Here is a 14,904-nt window from a genome sequence, read left to right as displayed (position 1 = left end):
AATAGAGGGTAAAAAAGAGAGGGGGGGCACATAAATTTAGGCGCAGATATATATATATAAAAACAGCAGCTACTGGGTAAACACTAAGGTACAGTATAATCCCTAGGTTATATAGCGCTGGGGTGTGTGCTGGCATACTCTCTCTCTGTCTCCCCAAAAGCCTTTGAGGGGTCCTGTCCTCAGTCAGAGCGTTCCCTGTATGTGTGCGGTGTGTCGGTACGCCTGTGTCGACATGTTTGATGAGGAAGGATACGTGGAGGCAGAACAAGTGCAAATAGATGTGGTGTCGCCCCCGACGGGGCCGACACCTGATTGGATGGATATGTGGAAGGTGTTAAATGATAATGTAAGCTCCTTACATAACAGATTGGATAAAGCTGTAGCCTTGGGACAGTCGGGGTCTCAACCCATGCCTGCTCCCACAGCGCAGAGGCCGTCAGGGTCTCAAAAGCGCCCAATATCCCAGTTAGTTGACACAGACGTCGACACGGAATCTGATTCCAGCAAGAAGTGGCTTTTCCCCCGTCACATGAATTGAATGAATTATGTGAAAAAGCGTGGGATTCCCCTGATAGGAAGGTAGTAATTTCCAAGAGATTGCTGATGGCGTATCCTTTCCCGCCAACGGACAGGTTACGCTGGGAATCCTCCCCCAGGGTAGACAAGGCGTTGACACGCTTATCTAAGAAGGTGGCCCTGCCGTCTCAGGATACGGCCGCCCTAAAGGATCCTGCGGATAGAAAGCAGGAAGCTATCCTGAAGTCTGTTTACACACATCCTGGTACGCTGCTGAGGCCAGCAATTGCTTCGGCCTGGATGTGTAGTGCGGTAGCAGCATGGACGGATACTCTGTCTGAGGAGTTAGATACCCTGGACAGGGACTCTGTTCTAATGACCCTGGCATACATCAAGGACGCGGTCCTATATATGCGGGATGCCCAGAGGGACATTTGCCTGCTGGGCTCTAGAGTAAACGCAATGTCCATTTCTGCCAGAAGGGTCTTATGGACTCGGCAATGAACAGGGGATACCGACTCTAAAAAACACATGGAGGTTTTACCTTATAAGGGTGAGGAATTGTTTGTCCACCGCATGACGCTGGGGCTCCACAGGCGGAGCCAGGAGCCGTGGGGGCGCGTCTCCGACATTTCAGCCACCAGTGGGTTCGCTCACGGGTGGATCCTTGGGCTATACAAGTTGTGTCTCAGGGATACAAACTGGAATTCGAGGTGACGCCCCCTCACCGTTACCTAAAATCGGCCTTGCCAGCTTCCCCCATCGAAAGGGAGGCAGTGCTGGCAGCAATTCACAAGTTATACCTCCAGCAGGTGGTTGTAAAGGTTCCTCTCCTTCAACAGGGAAGGGGTTACTATTCCACTATGTTTGTAGTACCGAAACCGGACGGTTCGGTCAGACCCATCTTGAATTTAAAATCCCTGAACATTTATCTGAAGAAATTCAAGTTCAAAATGGAATCGCTCAGAGCGGTCATTGTAAGCATGGAAGAGGGGGATTTTATGGTGTCTCTGGACATCAAGGATGCTTACTTGCATGTCCCCATTTATCCACCTCATCAGGAGTACCTCAGATTTGTGGTACAGGACTGTCATTACCAATTCCAGACGTTGCCGTTTGGGCTCTCCACGGCACCGAGAATATTTACCAAGGTAATGGCGGAAATGATGGTGCTCCTGAGAAAGCAAGGAGTCACAATTATCCCATATTTGGATGATCTCCTCATAAAGGCGAGGTCCAGAGAGCAGTTGCTGATCAGCGTAGCACACTCTCAGGAAGTGTTGCAACAGCACGGCTGGATTCTGAATATCCCAAAATCGCAGCTGATTCCTACGACGCGTCTGCCCTTTCTGGGCATGATTCTGGACACAGACCAGAAGAAGGTGTTTCTCCCGGCGGAGAAGGCTCAGGAGCTCGTGACTCTAGTCAGAGACCTCTTAAAACCGAAACAGGTGTCTGTGCATCACTGCACGCGAGTCCTAGGAAAGATGGTGGCATCATACGAAGCCATTCCCTTCGGCAGGTTCCATGCGAGGATCTTTCAGTGGGATCTGTTGGACAAGTGGTCCGGATCGCATCTTCAGATGCATCGGCTGATCACCCTGTCCCCCAGGGCCAGGGTGTCTCTTCTGTGGTGGCTGCAGAGTGCTCACCTTCTCGAGGGCCGCAGGCTCGGCATACAGGACTGGGTCCTGGTGACCACGGATGCGAGCCTCCGAGGATGGGGGGCAGTCACTCAGGGAAGAAACTTCCAAGGGTTGTGGTCAAGTCAGGAGGCTTGTCTGCACATAAATATCCTGGAACTAAGGGCCATATACAACGCCCTGAGTCAAGCGGAGCCTCTGCTTCGCAACCAACCGGTGCTGATTCAGTCAGACAACATCACCGCAGTGGCTCATGTAAACAGCCAGGGCGGTACAAGAAGCAGAGTGGCGATGGCGGAAGCCACCAGGATTCTTCGTTGGGCGGAGAATCACGTGCAAGCACTGTCAGCAGTGTTCATTCCGGGAGTGGACAACTGGGAAGCAGACTTCCTCAGCAGGCACGACCTCCACCCGGGAGAGTGGGGACTTCATCAAGAAGTCTTCACGCAGATTGCAAGTCGGTGGGAACTGCCACAGGTGGACATGATGGCGTCCCGCCTCAACAAAAAGCTAAAAAGGTATTGCGCCAGGTCAAGGGACCCTCAGGCGATAGCTGTGGTCGCACTGGTAACACCGTGGGTGTTCCAGTCGGTCTATGTGTTTCCTCCTCTTCCTCTCATACCCACGGTACTGAGAATCGTAAGGAAAAGAAGAGTGAAAACAATACTCATTGTTCCGGACTGGCCAAGAAGGACTTGGTACCCGGAACTGCAAGAAATGCTCACAGAGGAACCATGGCCTCTGCCTCTCAGACAGGACCTGTTGCAACAGGGGCCCTGTCTGTTCCAAGACTTACCGCGGCTGCGTTTGACGGCATGGCGGTTGAACGCCGAATCCTAGCAGAAAAGGGTATTCCGGATGAAGTTATTCCTACGCTGATAAAGGCTAGGAAGGACGTGACAACAAAGCATTATCACCGTATATGGCGAAAATATGTTGCTTGGTGTGAGGCCAGGAAGGCCCCTACAGAGGAATTCCAGCTGGGTCGATTCCTGCACTTCCTACAGTCAGGTGTGACTATGGGCCTAAAATTAGGGTCCATAAAGGTCCAGATTTCGGCCCTATCCATCTTCTTTCAAAAAGAACTGGCTTCACTGCCTGAGGTTCAGACGTTTGTTAAGGGAGTGCTGCATATTCAGGCCCCTTTTGTGCCACCAGTGGCACCTTGGGATCTTAACGTGATATTGGATTTCCTGAAATCCCACTAGTTTGAGCCACTTAAGACCGTGGAACTAAAGTATCTCACGTGGAAAGTGGTCATGCTGTTGGCTTTAGCTTCAGCTAGGCGTGTGTCAGAATTGGCGGCTTTGTCATGTAAAAGCCCCTATCTGGTTTTCCATATGGACAGGGCAGAATTGCGGACTCGTCCGCAGTTTCTGCCAAAGGTGGTGTCATCTTTTCATTTGAACCAACCTATTGTGGTGCCTGCGGCTACTCGTGACTTGGAGGACTCCAAGTTGCTGGACGTAGTCCGGGCTTTGAAGATTTATGTAACCAGAACGGCTGGTGTCAGGAAGACTGACTCGCTGTTTATCCTGTATGCATCCAACAAGCTGGGTGCTCCTGCTTCAAAGCAAACTATTGCTCGCTGGATCTGTAACACGATTCAGCAGGCTCATTCTGCGGCGGGATTGCCGCAGCCGAAATCAGTGAAAGCCCATTCCACAAGGAAAGTGGGCTCTTCTTGGGGCGGCTGCCCGAGGGGTCTTGGCATTACAGCTTTGCCGAGCTGCTACTTGGTCGGGTTCAAACACTTTTGCAAAATTCTACAGGTTTGATACCCTGGCTGAGGAGGACCTTGTGTTTGCCCATTCGGTGCTGCAGAGTCATCCGCACTCTCCCGCCCGTTTGGGAGCTTTGGTATAATCCCCATGGTCATTACGGAGTCCCCAGCATCCACTAGGACGTTAGAGAAAATAAGAATTTACTCACCGGTAATTCTATTTCTCGTAGTCCGTAGTGGATGCTGGGCGCCCGTCCCAAGTGCGGACTTTCTGCAATACGTGTATATAGTTATTGCTTAACAAAGGGTTATGGTTATGTAGCATCGGTTGAGTGATGCTCAGTTGTTGTTCATACTGTTAACTGGGTAAGTTTATCACAAGTTGTACAGTGTGATTGGTGTGGCTGGTATGAGTCTTACCCTGTATTCCAAAATCCTTTCCTTGTAATGTCAGCTCTTCCGGGCACAGTTTCCTTAACTGAGGTCTGGAGGAGGGGCATAGAGGGAGGAGCCAGTGCACACCAGATAGTACTGAATCTTTCTTTAGAGTGCCCAGTCTCCTGCGGAGCCCGTCTATTCCCCATGGTCCTTACGGAGTCCCCAGCATCCACTACGGACTACGAGAAATAGAATTACCGGTGAGTAAATTCTTAAAAAAAAAAAAAAAAAATATATATATATATATATATATATATATATATATATATATATAAACGGGTTATTATTATTTGTAGGTCACTTCTGTCACTGTCACGTGCCTGATCTCTTTTCCATCCTTGTGCTAATATCTGTGACATCCAGTATTTCCGGATAATTCCATTCCTGATCTGTCACCTGACACGACATGCCTGTAACACGTTTATACAATACCCATCACGGTCCCCTCCCTGTTCAATGCTTAGTCTCCTACACTTCCTCTTCCATTATCTCACAATGACGGGCAGTGAGCACAGTTTGTGGCACGTTTGAAATAATGGTGCAATGAAAAAATTAGCATAGGCTTTTTTTTATAGAATGCTTGTTGTTTCTCTAACATCCATGAGGGATATTTGGGACTTAGGGGGTCATTCCGAGTTGATCGCTCGCTAGCAGTTGTTAGCAGCCGTGCAAACGCTATGCCGCCGCCCACTGGGAGTGTATTCTAGCTTAGCAGAAGTGCGAACGGTTGTATCGCGTAGCGCCTGCAAAAATTTTTTTGTGTAGTTTCAGAGTAGCTCAAAACCTACTCGGCGCTTGCGATCACTTCAGACTACTCAGTTCCGGATTTGACGTCAAACACACGCCCAGCGGTCGCCCAGCCACGCCTGCATTTTCCCTGGCACGCCTGCTTTTTTCCGAACACTCCCTGAAAACGGTCAGTTGCCACCTAGAAACGCCCCCTTCATGTCAATCACTTTGCGGCAACCAGTGCGACTGGAATGCATCGCTAGACCCTGTGCAAAACTAAATCGTTCGTTGTGCCCGTACGTCACACGTGCGCATTACGCCGCATACGCATGCGCAGAACTGCTGTTTTTCAGCCTTTTCGCTGCGCTGCGAACAAATGCAGCTAGCATCAACTCTGAATGACCCCCTTAGTACGATGGGGTCCAAAGGAGCCGGGGCTGCGTCAGTGGCTTGCAGACACAGATTCCAAGCGCAGTGTGGATTCTCTTCCTTTCTCAGGGGAGTGGCTATTCGGGGTTGAGTTGGATACGTGGATTTCTAAGGGTACTTCGGTAAAATCTGTTTCTTCCCTCTGGGGCCCCGCAGGCTAGGCGTTCCTACCCGGGGCCGTCTACCCAGTCCTTTCGATCTGCCAGGTTCAGATCAAGAGCCAGAGGCGTCTTCAATGCAGCGAGAGAAACCAGGTGCAAGACAAGAAAACCAACCGCTGCAGGTTCTCAGGAACAAAGCACCAGTTCAGCTTCCACTAAGGCCTCAGCATGACGGTACCCCCCCACCCCGAGGGGATCTCGAGGTGGGAGCTCGGCTGCGTCACTTCAGCCACGTCTGGGAAAGCTCCTGCCAGGATGCCTGGGTAAGGGACCTAATTTCTCAGGGCTACAAGCTGGAGTTTGACGGCGCTCCTCCCCAACGATTTTTCAAAATAAGCTTACCAGTTTTGGGGATACACGAGTTACGTTGCAACAGGCTGTCCTAAAGTTGGTCCAGTCCCACATTATTGTTCCAGTGCCACTACAACAGGGAAAGGGTTACTACTCCAACCTGTTTGTGGTACCAAAACCGGACAGTTCGGTAAGGCCCATTTTGAATCTAAAATCCTTGAACCCTTACCTAAAGGTTTTCAGGTTGAAGATGGAATCCTTGCGAGCAGTGATTGCGGGTCTGGAAGAACAGGAGTTCATGGTTTCGTTGGATATAAAGGATGTTTATCTCCATATCCCGATTTGGCCGCCTCACCAGGCTTACCTGCGGTTTGCCCTGCTGAAGATCACTACCAGTTCCATGCGCTACCCTTTGGTCTGTCCACAGCTCCGAGGGTCTTCACGAAGGTAATGGCAGAGATGATATTCCAGCTCCAAGTCCAGGGGGTCAATATTGTCCCTTACCTAGATGATCTCTTGATAAAAGCGAGATCCAGGGAGCTTCTATTGCTCAATATAGACCGCACTATTCAGCTTCTGTCACAACATGGGTGGATCCTCAATTTACAGAAGTCCCACCTGGAGCCTACTCATCGGCTCCTGTTCCTGGGAATGTTTCTGGATACAGTGGCTCAGAAAATATTCCGCCCAGAGGACAAAGCAAGGACGCTCCAGGAGATAGTCCGAGAGTTCTACGGCCAACTCGGATATCCATCCTTCTTTGCATAAGATTGTTGGGAAAGATGGTAGCCTCATACAAGGCGATCCAGTATGGAAGGTTCCATGCCAGAACATTTCAATTGGATCTCCTGAGCAAGTGGTCCGGATCACATCTTCAGATGCATTGGATTATACATTTATAACCTCAGGCCAGGATTTCCCTCCTGTGGTGGCTACAGTCCTCAAACCTGCTGGAAGGTCGAAGTTTCGGGATTCAGGATTGGATCCTCCTCACGACAGATGCGAGTCTGAGAGGATGTGGAGCTGTCACCCAAGGGGCTCAGTTCCAGGGCAGGCCACGAATCCCTACTTCCGATCAACATTCTGGAACTTCGGGCGATCTACAACGCTCTGCTTATGCCTCTCCTCTGCTCAGGGACCGAGCTGTTCAAGTTCAGTCGGACAACGCCACGGCTGTGGCTTACTGTATATAAATTGACAAGGAGGGACAAAAAGCAGAGCCTGCATGCGAGAAGTGTCAAGGATACTCCTCTGGGAAGAAAAGAAATGCAAGAGCGATGTCGGCCATCTTCATTCCGGGGGTGGAAGCGAACTTCCCAAGTCGTCACGATCTCCATCCGGGAGAGTGGGGCCTACACCAACAGGTGTTTCAACAGATCATCAACCTGTGGGACAGCCCACAGATAGACATGATGGCATCTCGACTCAACAAGAATCTTCGCTGGTATTGTTCAAGAACCAGGGACCATCAGGCGAGGGCAGTAGATACACTGACGGCGCCTTGGCCTTACAGCTGGTCTACCTGTTTCCACCGATTCCAGTGCTCCCGAGGGTGCTAAAGCAAATCAGGAATCAAAGAGTCCAGGCAATTCTGTTTGCCCTGGATTGGCCTCGGAGGGCGTGGTACGCGGATTTTCTGGACATGTCTGTCGAATACCCTTGGCCTCTACCAATGAGAAGAGATCTTCTTCAACAAGGACCGTTCGTCTACCCGGACTTACGGTGACTTAGTTTGACGGCATGGAGGTTGAGCGGAACATCCTAGCTCACAAAGGCCTTTCCAAAAAGGTTATTGCAACCATAGTTCAGGCCAGAAAGCTTGTGACGTCAAAACACTATCATCATATCTGGAGACGATATGTCTCTTGGTGCGAGGATCGCATGTATCCACCTGCGGAGTTCCACTTGGGACGGTTCTTACATTTCCTGCAGGCTGGTGTGGATAAGGGCTTACGTCTGGGTTCCGTTAAGGTCCAGATTTCCGCTTTCTCAATTATCTTTCAGAAGAAGTTGACAGTGTTACCAGAGGTTCAAACCTTCTTGTAAGGGGTACAACTTCCGTTTGTGCCACCCATGGCACCTTGGGATTTGAATGTTGTGTTGGAATTTCTACAGTCCTCCTGGTTTGAACCTCTGACGACGGTAGTAGACAAGTATCTCTCACGTGGAAGACGGTGATGTTACTGGCCCTGGCTTCTGCTAGGCGTGTTTCAGAATTTTGGGGCCATATCGTGTAAAAGCCCCATCTTGGTCTTTTACGAGGACAGAGCAGAGCTAAGGACTAGGCAGCAGTTCCTGCCAAAGGTTGTCTCTGTGTTCCACTTGAATCAGCCGATGGTAGTCCCGTCAAGTTCTGGCACTTCTGCTCCTCCGGAGTCATTGGATGCTGTGTGAGCCTTGAAGATTTATCTCAAAAGGACGGCTCGGATAAGAAAGACGGATTCCTTGTTTGTGCTCTATGATGCGCAGAAAATGGGTTGTCCTGCTTCTAAGCAGTCCATTGCTCATTGTCTTAAGTTGACTATACAACAGTCCTATGTGTCGGCAGTCTTACCTGTTCCGCAGTCTCTGAAGGCCCACTCTACAAGATCGGTGGGGTCTTCCTGAGCAGCTGCCCGTGGAGTCTCTGCCTTGCAATTATGCCGAGCTGCTACCTGATCGGGGAAGAACACCTTTGTGAAGTTCTACAAGTTTGATACCCTGGCCAGTTTGGGCAGGCGGTGCTGCAGACGTCTCCGCACATTCCCGTCCGTTCTGAAAGCTTTGGGACGTCCCCATCGTACTAAGTCCCCAATATCCCCAAATCCTTTTCTCGTAGTCCATAAGGGATATTGGGCGCCAGCCTCAGTGCTTCGACTTTCCTGCAGGTTCTCTTCTGTGGTTACATGTTCAGCTGTTGCTGTTTCGTTACCAGCCATTGCTGGTCGTTTTATGTTATTGGTGTGCTGGTGTGCAAATCTCACCACTCATTGTTGTTATGTTCCTTCTCTCAAGTATGTCCATTCTCCTTCGGGCACAGTTTTACCTATACTGGCTGTAGGAGGAGGCATAGAGGGGAGGAGCCAGCACACCCAGTTGAAGAAATGTAAAGTGCACCGGTTCCTATGGACCCCATCTATACCCCATCGTACTAAGTCCCCAATATTCCTTGTGGACTACGAGAAAAGAGATGTACTGTACAGTATCCATCCCATTGTATCCACATTAGCCGGATAATGTTATATGAGTAATGTATTCTGGTGGCATGAGCCCTGACTGTAGCCTAGATAGGCATTGGGGTGTTGGGTTAGGACTGCTTCATTTTTTTTTAATTCTTTTATATTTATATGGCGCCACTAAGTGTCCGTAGCATGGTACAGGGAGAATTACAATACAATAAAATGGGGTTCCGGATGATAATTCGACAGTTAATAGGTTGAACCTCATATGCTCGACATGCATTAGGTCGGCAGGTACAAAAAGTCTACGTGGTCAAAAGGTGGATAGGTAAAAAGTTGATAGTTCTTAAGGTCGACAGGTACAAAAGGTCATCAAGGTTCAAATGGTCGACATGATATCTTTGACAGAAAGTTTTTTTATTCTTTTCAACCTTTTTCATCCTTTACCATCCACGTAGATTACGATTGGGAATAGTAAACCGTGCCGACCTGAGCCGGGCACCTTGCCGGAAGTGTGGCAAGCAAAGCAGTACACTAATTGGGATCACATTTGGTTTAACATAGAACCCCCCTCCCCCAACAAAAAGAAGTGTCGACCATTTCCATGTCGACTTTTTGACTGTGTCAACATTTAGCACCTGTTGACTTTTTTTTTACATGTCTACCTTTTACATGACCTATTCACCCAGTCGACCTATTGCATACGGGGTTGACCTATTAACTGTTGACCTAATTCTGGTTGACCCAATCATCCACATCCAATAAAAAGTGCTCACACAGAGAGTACAGTTGAAGCCGCGCTCATCTGAGGCGGCTCCATCGCAGGGGTGCACTCCCAGCGTGACTAGGCGATCCGTCCACCTAGTCACGCCGGGAGTGCACAGAGACACTCCCACGGTGAGCGTCTCTGTCAGGGCGCGTGGACGGAGACACTCTCCATTCAAGTGAATGGGGGGCACGTGCGCCCGGCCGGAGACGCTCTCGGTGACAGTCGCGCCGGAGCGGACGCGCCTAGTCACAGACTGAGCCACAACTAGCGTGGCTCCATCTGTATAAGGGGAAAAGTCCTACAGGGAGATATTAAGACTAAAGGTGAGATGAAATTGCGTCTGAGTCTGCTGGCGGTGCGGGATGCAGGCCGAACTTTTTAAAACGGGCAATCATTTACAAGGCGAAACTCTGTAGGCTTTTAGAGAGTCTGGCAGGGTGATGGATGAGAGTTCCAGTGGATGGGAAGAGCATGGGAGAAGTCTTGGATGTGGGAGGAGGTAATTTGTGTGAAGGCAAGGTGACAGTCAGAGGGATGAATGGAGAGTGAGTATGAGTATGGATTAAGATGAGATCTGAGATAGGGGGGGGGGAGACGTTCTGAGTACCATGAAAGTGTGAGGAGCTTAAACAGGATTCTATAGGGAAAGGGGAGATCATGAAGGAGAGGCAATCAGAGCGATGAGCTAGGAAAACAAATGGCAGCATTGAGGCAGGAGAAAGGAAGACAAAAGGTCAGGAGGTTGCAGTAGTTCAGACAGGAGATGACAAGGGCAGATTAGGTAGACTTAGACTTAATTGTCGTTAGCGCCGGTAGGGTAAGCTGGCCGCCACTGTGACAGGCAAAGGCAGGGAATCTCTAATAATCGCACGCCACTGGGATCGGTTTAGGGCGGCCTGCTTGGCATCATCAATATGGAAGTGCAATGGTGAAGGTCTTGGGCAATCTGCTTTAGCCATGTTTTCTTTGGCGCAGCACGTGCTATTTTCCATCCATACGAGCGTGTATTATTTAGGCACTGGTATGATATTCTGCAGACATGTCTGAACCACTTTAACGCTGTCTTTTAATATAGGATTCAGTTGTGGGTTGGTCGTGGCATAGTTTTCGGATGTTTTCATTGTAGTATGTTTCATAAGCACCTCATTTGGAAATATTCCAGCCTTGTTGGGTCGTTTTGAAGGATTGTCTGTGATTCTGATCCATAAAGTAATTTTGTTCTAACCAATGCGTTAAATACCTTAATTTTGAGGCAATGCAAATGTTTTATTGCTTCTAGAGTCCTGTTTTCAGAAATAGATGCCTGTACATGGTCTGATCCTTATCCTCATCCTGGAGATGTTTCAGAGGCGAAAGCAGTAGGATTGCAGATTGCATGAATGTGGGGGGGTGAAGCAGAGGGAGAAGTCAACGATGACAAGGTAGTGAACTTGAGGATCAGGAGAAAGGATAGTGTCATCAGCAGAAAGAGAAGTGATCCTGGAAGGGGGAAAAGGATAAGCACAAGGTTGAGTTTAAGAAAGTTGATAACGTTGAGTTGAAAAAAGCACTTCCAGAGACATCGGGGAAGAGATGGAAGAGAGACAGTTGGAGATATGAGAGAGGGAAGTATATTGGTGTATCATCAGCATAAAGGTGGTGCTGAAGTCCAGAGGAGCTGGTGAGATCACCAAGGGAACCAAGGAAAGCACCTTGGAGGGCACCCACAGGAAGAGGAAGGGAGAAGAGGTATAGTTGGAAGGAGAGACAGAGAAACGGTTAGACATGTAGGAGGATAGCCACGAGAGGATAGTATCACGGAGCCTGAGAGAATGGAGAGTGTGGTCAACAGTGTCAAAGGTAGCTGAGTAGTCAAGAAGGATGTGAATGGAAAATGACCCTTAGGGGTAAGAATGTCACTGGTGACCTTGGCAAAGGCAGTTTCTGTGGAGGGATGGAAGCGAAAGCCAGGTAAGGGCGGGAGTGGGAGGTAAGGAAGGTGGCCAGATGCTAGAAGACAAGTCATTGCAAAAGTCTAGAGGCAAAGATGAGGCGATAGATGGGAAAGGTGTGGGGGGGGGGGGGGGGTGTGTAAGCAGGGAGCCAAGATCTAGAAGTTTTTTTGTAGAGTGGAACAGACAAGGACATGTTTAAATCAGGAGGGAACCAGCGTTGGTGCCACTTACACTGTAGAGTTACTCTTGAAACTAGGATAAAATGTGTGTGAAGGATCTGTCACCGTTCCACATGTAATCTGTATTATATGTAATACTCCCCCCATATCGCTGACATGTCTTTCTCTCTCTCTCTACTCAGGAGGATTAATCTGTCGGGGTCTCCTGGAGACTATTCCAGACCACAATGTGGACACTTTCATTTCCTTGTCCTCCCCTCTGATGGGACAGTATGGAGGTGAGACACTTGTGTTTCTACAAATATGCACAGCATACGGTGTGTGGGAGTAGTTACAGATGCGTTTGCCTGTGGCTCAGACTGTGGAGAATGTCCTATAATGGCCACTGACGTGGAAGCTGTTTCTGTCATTGATCATTAGTGATGTCAGAGCGGGGCAGAGATAACTGTATGTTACACAGCTCTATACAAGGGGATCCGGTCTGAAGGTCGACACTGTCTAGGTCGACAATGTTTAGGTCGACCACTATAGGTCGACAGTCACTAGGTCGACATGGATGGAAGGTCGACAGGTTTTCTAGGTCGACATGTGCTAGGTCGACAGGTCTAAAGGTCGACATGAGTTTTTCAATTTTTTTTCTTTTTTTGAATTTTTTCATACTTAACGATCCACGTGGACTACGATTGGAACGGTAATCTGTGCCGAGCGTAGCGGTAGCGGAGCGAAGGCACCATGCCCGAAGCATGGCGAGCGAAGCGGTGCACTAATTTGGGATCCCGGTCACTCTACGAAGAAAACGACACAAAAAAAATAATTAAACCTCATGTCGACCTTTAGACCTGCCGACCTAGCACATGTCGACCTAGAAACCCTGTCGACTTTCCATCCATGTCGACCTAGTGACTGTCGACCTATAGCGGTCGACCTAAACATTGTCGACCTAGATACTGTCGATTTGATGAACCACACCCCTATACAAGTACTCCCATCGCTTCATGTATTATTAGAACAAGATCCCAACAGCCAGCTTTACTGCCTGCAAGAGACTTGTATGTGTGAGTCCTACGAATGATTTGGTCATGTAATAACGATACAAAGAGCAGTGATGTTGTAACCCATAGCAACTAGGTTTGAGCTTTCAATAAGCCACTGAATGCTGATACCCTATTGGTTGATGTGTGTTACACATCACATTGTTGTGGAGTAACCATGTTGGCAGTAGTGTTCTTTGATAGTCTACCCAATGAAGCATTCCAGTGACACACCTTGGTAATACACCTGTGCGCCGTGGGTGTAGGAAAGGAATACAGTGTACCAATTTTTACCCTATTCACAACCATCATGAATATAAAATTCTAAAACATGTATATACAGTTATGGAGAAATAAACATAAAATGCCCCAGTATCAGTGGTAAGTACTGCAAATAAATGTGCAGTGCCCAATGGTGAGAATAACTCCACAACATCAAACAGTACTGCATCCAGATTGCGTTAATTACTATACATGGGGTAGTGTACGTTTTACAGAACACCTTCAATTTATTTACATTTTTCAATCTTACACCCAAATAATCATTCTGAGCAGAATTCTCAGTTTGGGATAAAGCAAAAAAGAGAGCGAGTAACTTTGCATCGGGACAAACTATGTTGCAATGCAAGGGGAGCAGATACATGTATTATGTTTGCATGCAGGGTAAATACTGGCTGCTTTGGCATGTAGCCCACACATGCTGGAAAGCTGTGTTGTAACACTGCAATTTATATCTGAGTGCGGATACACCCCCTCCCAAATCTAACTCTCTCTGCACATGTTACATCTGCCCCACCTGCAGTGCAGCATGGTTTTACCCAGGTGTGTAGGTACTTTACTCCCAACTGAGAATCAGGCCCCAGGACCCCAAATGAATGTAAGCACCTGCAGTTACAGGATTCAAGGTAATTGTCTTTAATGAGGGAAGTACTAGAGCCAAATGATGGGAATTGTAGTACAAACATTTTGATTCACTAAGCTGCAACTCCCAGGATCCATTGCTCGGTCCCCCGTTCAACTATCTACATGCACCCCCATCATTTCCTAACTGCAGTGCACACCATATATTCTGCAGCTGCAGAGGAGGAGGGAGTATCAGGTTATGTACCAGGGTGTATATACTTCTCCTTTGATGTGTTATCAGACCTGCCTTATGTAACATTACTGTGTGGCTCTTTCATGATTGCAAAGCTATTGTAACTGTACCCTAATGGCTCTCGGACATGGATCTCTCTCCCTGGCTTATATGGCTGAACTCTGTTTGGCCTCCTCTGCCCAGGCCTAGGTTTCTGCAGAGGTCATGCAGGCCCAGGTCTTGGGTGCCGAAGGCTGCCCCTTACATATAGGGGGTCATTCCGAGTTGGTCGTAGCTGTGCTAAATTTAGCACAGCTACGATCATTTTCCATGACATGCGAGGGGACGCCCAGCACAGGGCTAGTCCGCCCCGCATGTCAGTGCCGCCCCGCACAAATACAAAAGCATCGCACAGCGGCTGGCCGGGAGTTGCTTGTCGCTGCCGCTGGCCGCAGCGGCTGTGTGAGACGTCACGCAGCCGCCATGACCCCCCCCCCAACGGTCCTGGCCGGAGCGCGCCTTCTAAACGGCGGCTTAACGCCGCCTCCCGCCCAGCGACCGCCTCTTTCACAGTTCCAACACCGATCGCTGCGCTGCGACAAACTGCAGCGAGCGATCGGGTTGGAATGACCCCCATAGTCCGTGTGTTGTACAGGGGAGCATCTTCCAGCTTTCCCCTTCCCTCATACGTGTAATGTTAGCCCTGTGTGAGAATCAGTGGATAGGTATATACAGTTACTACTATACCTTCTCTGATATCTGTTGTAGCAAAGGGCGACAGTGAAGGTCACAGGAAATATATCCAATCTTGGAGAGAGATAAAGTTAA

At 48.9% G+C, this 14,904-nt stretch overlaps 1 protein-coding gene across 3 annotated transcripts in view; it reads left to right on the top strand.

Annotated features, from left to right (window-relative positions):
• The window catches only part of PPT2 (palmitoyl-protein thioesterase 2), a 65,244-nt gene that overhangs the window by 18,749 nt on the left and 31,591 nt on the right, over positions 1 to 14,904 (top strand). For all 3 annotated transcript variants that reach the window (XM_063938147.1, XM_063938146.1, XM_063938148.1), the window contains exon 4: positions 12,153 to 12,248. In XM_063938147.1, the coding sequence (XP_063794217.1) occupies positions 12,153 to 12,248 (96 nt within the window). The remainder of the gene's footprint in view (positions 1 to 12,152; positions 12,249 to 14,904) is intronic.

Source organism: Pseudophryne corroboree, chromosome 8, assembly GCF_028390025.1.
Source record: "Pseudophryne corroboree isolate aPseCor3 chromosome 8, aPseCor3.hap2, whole genome shotgun sequence".
Lineage (NCBI taxonomy): Eukaryota > Metazoa > Chordata > Amphibia > Anura > Myobatrachidae > Pseudophryne > Pseudophryne corroboree.
This window is presented reverse-complemented; position numbering and strand designations above follow the sequence as displayed.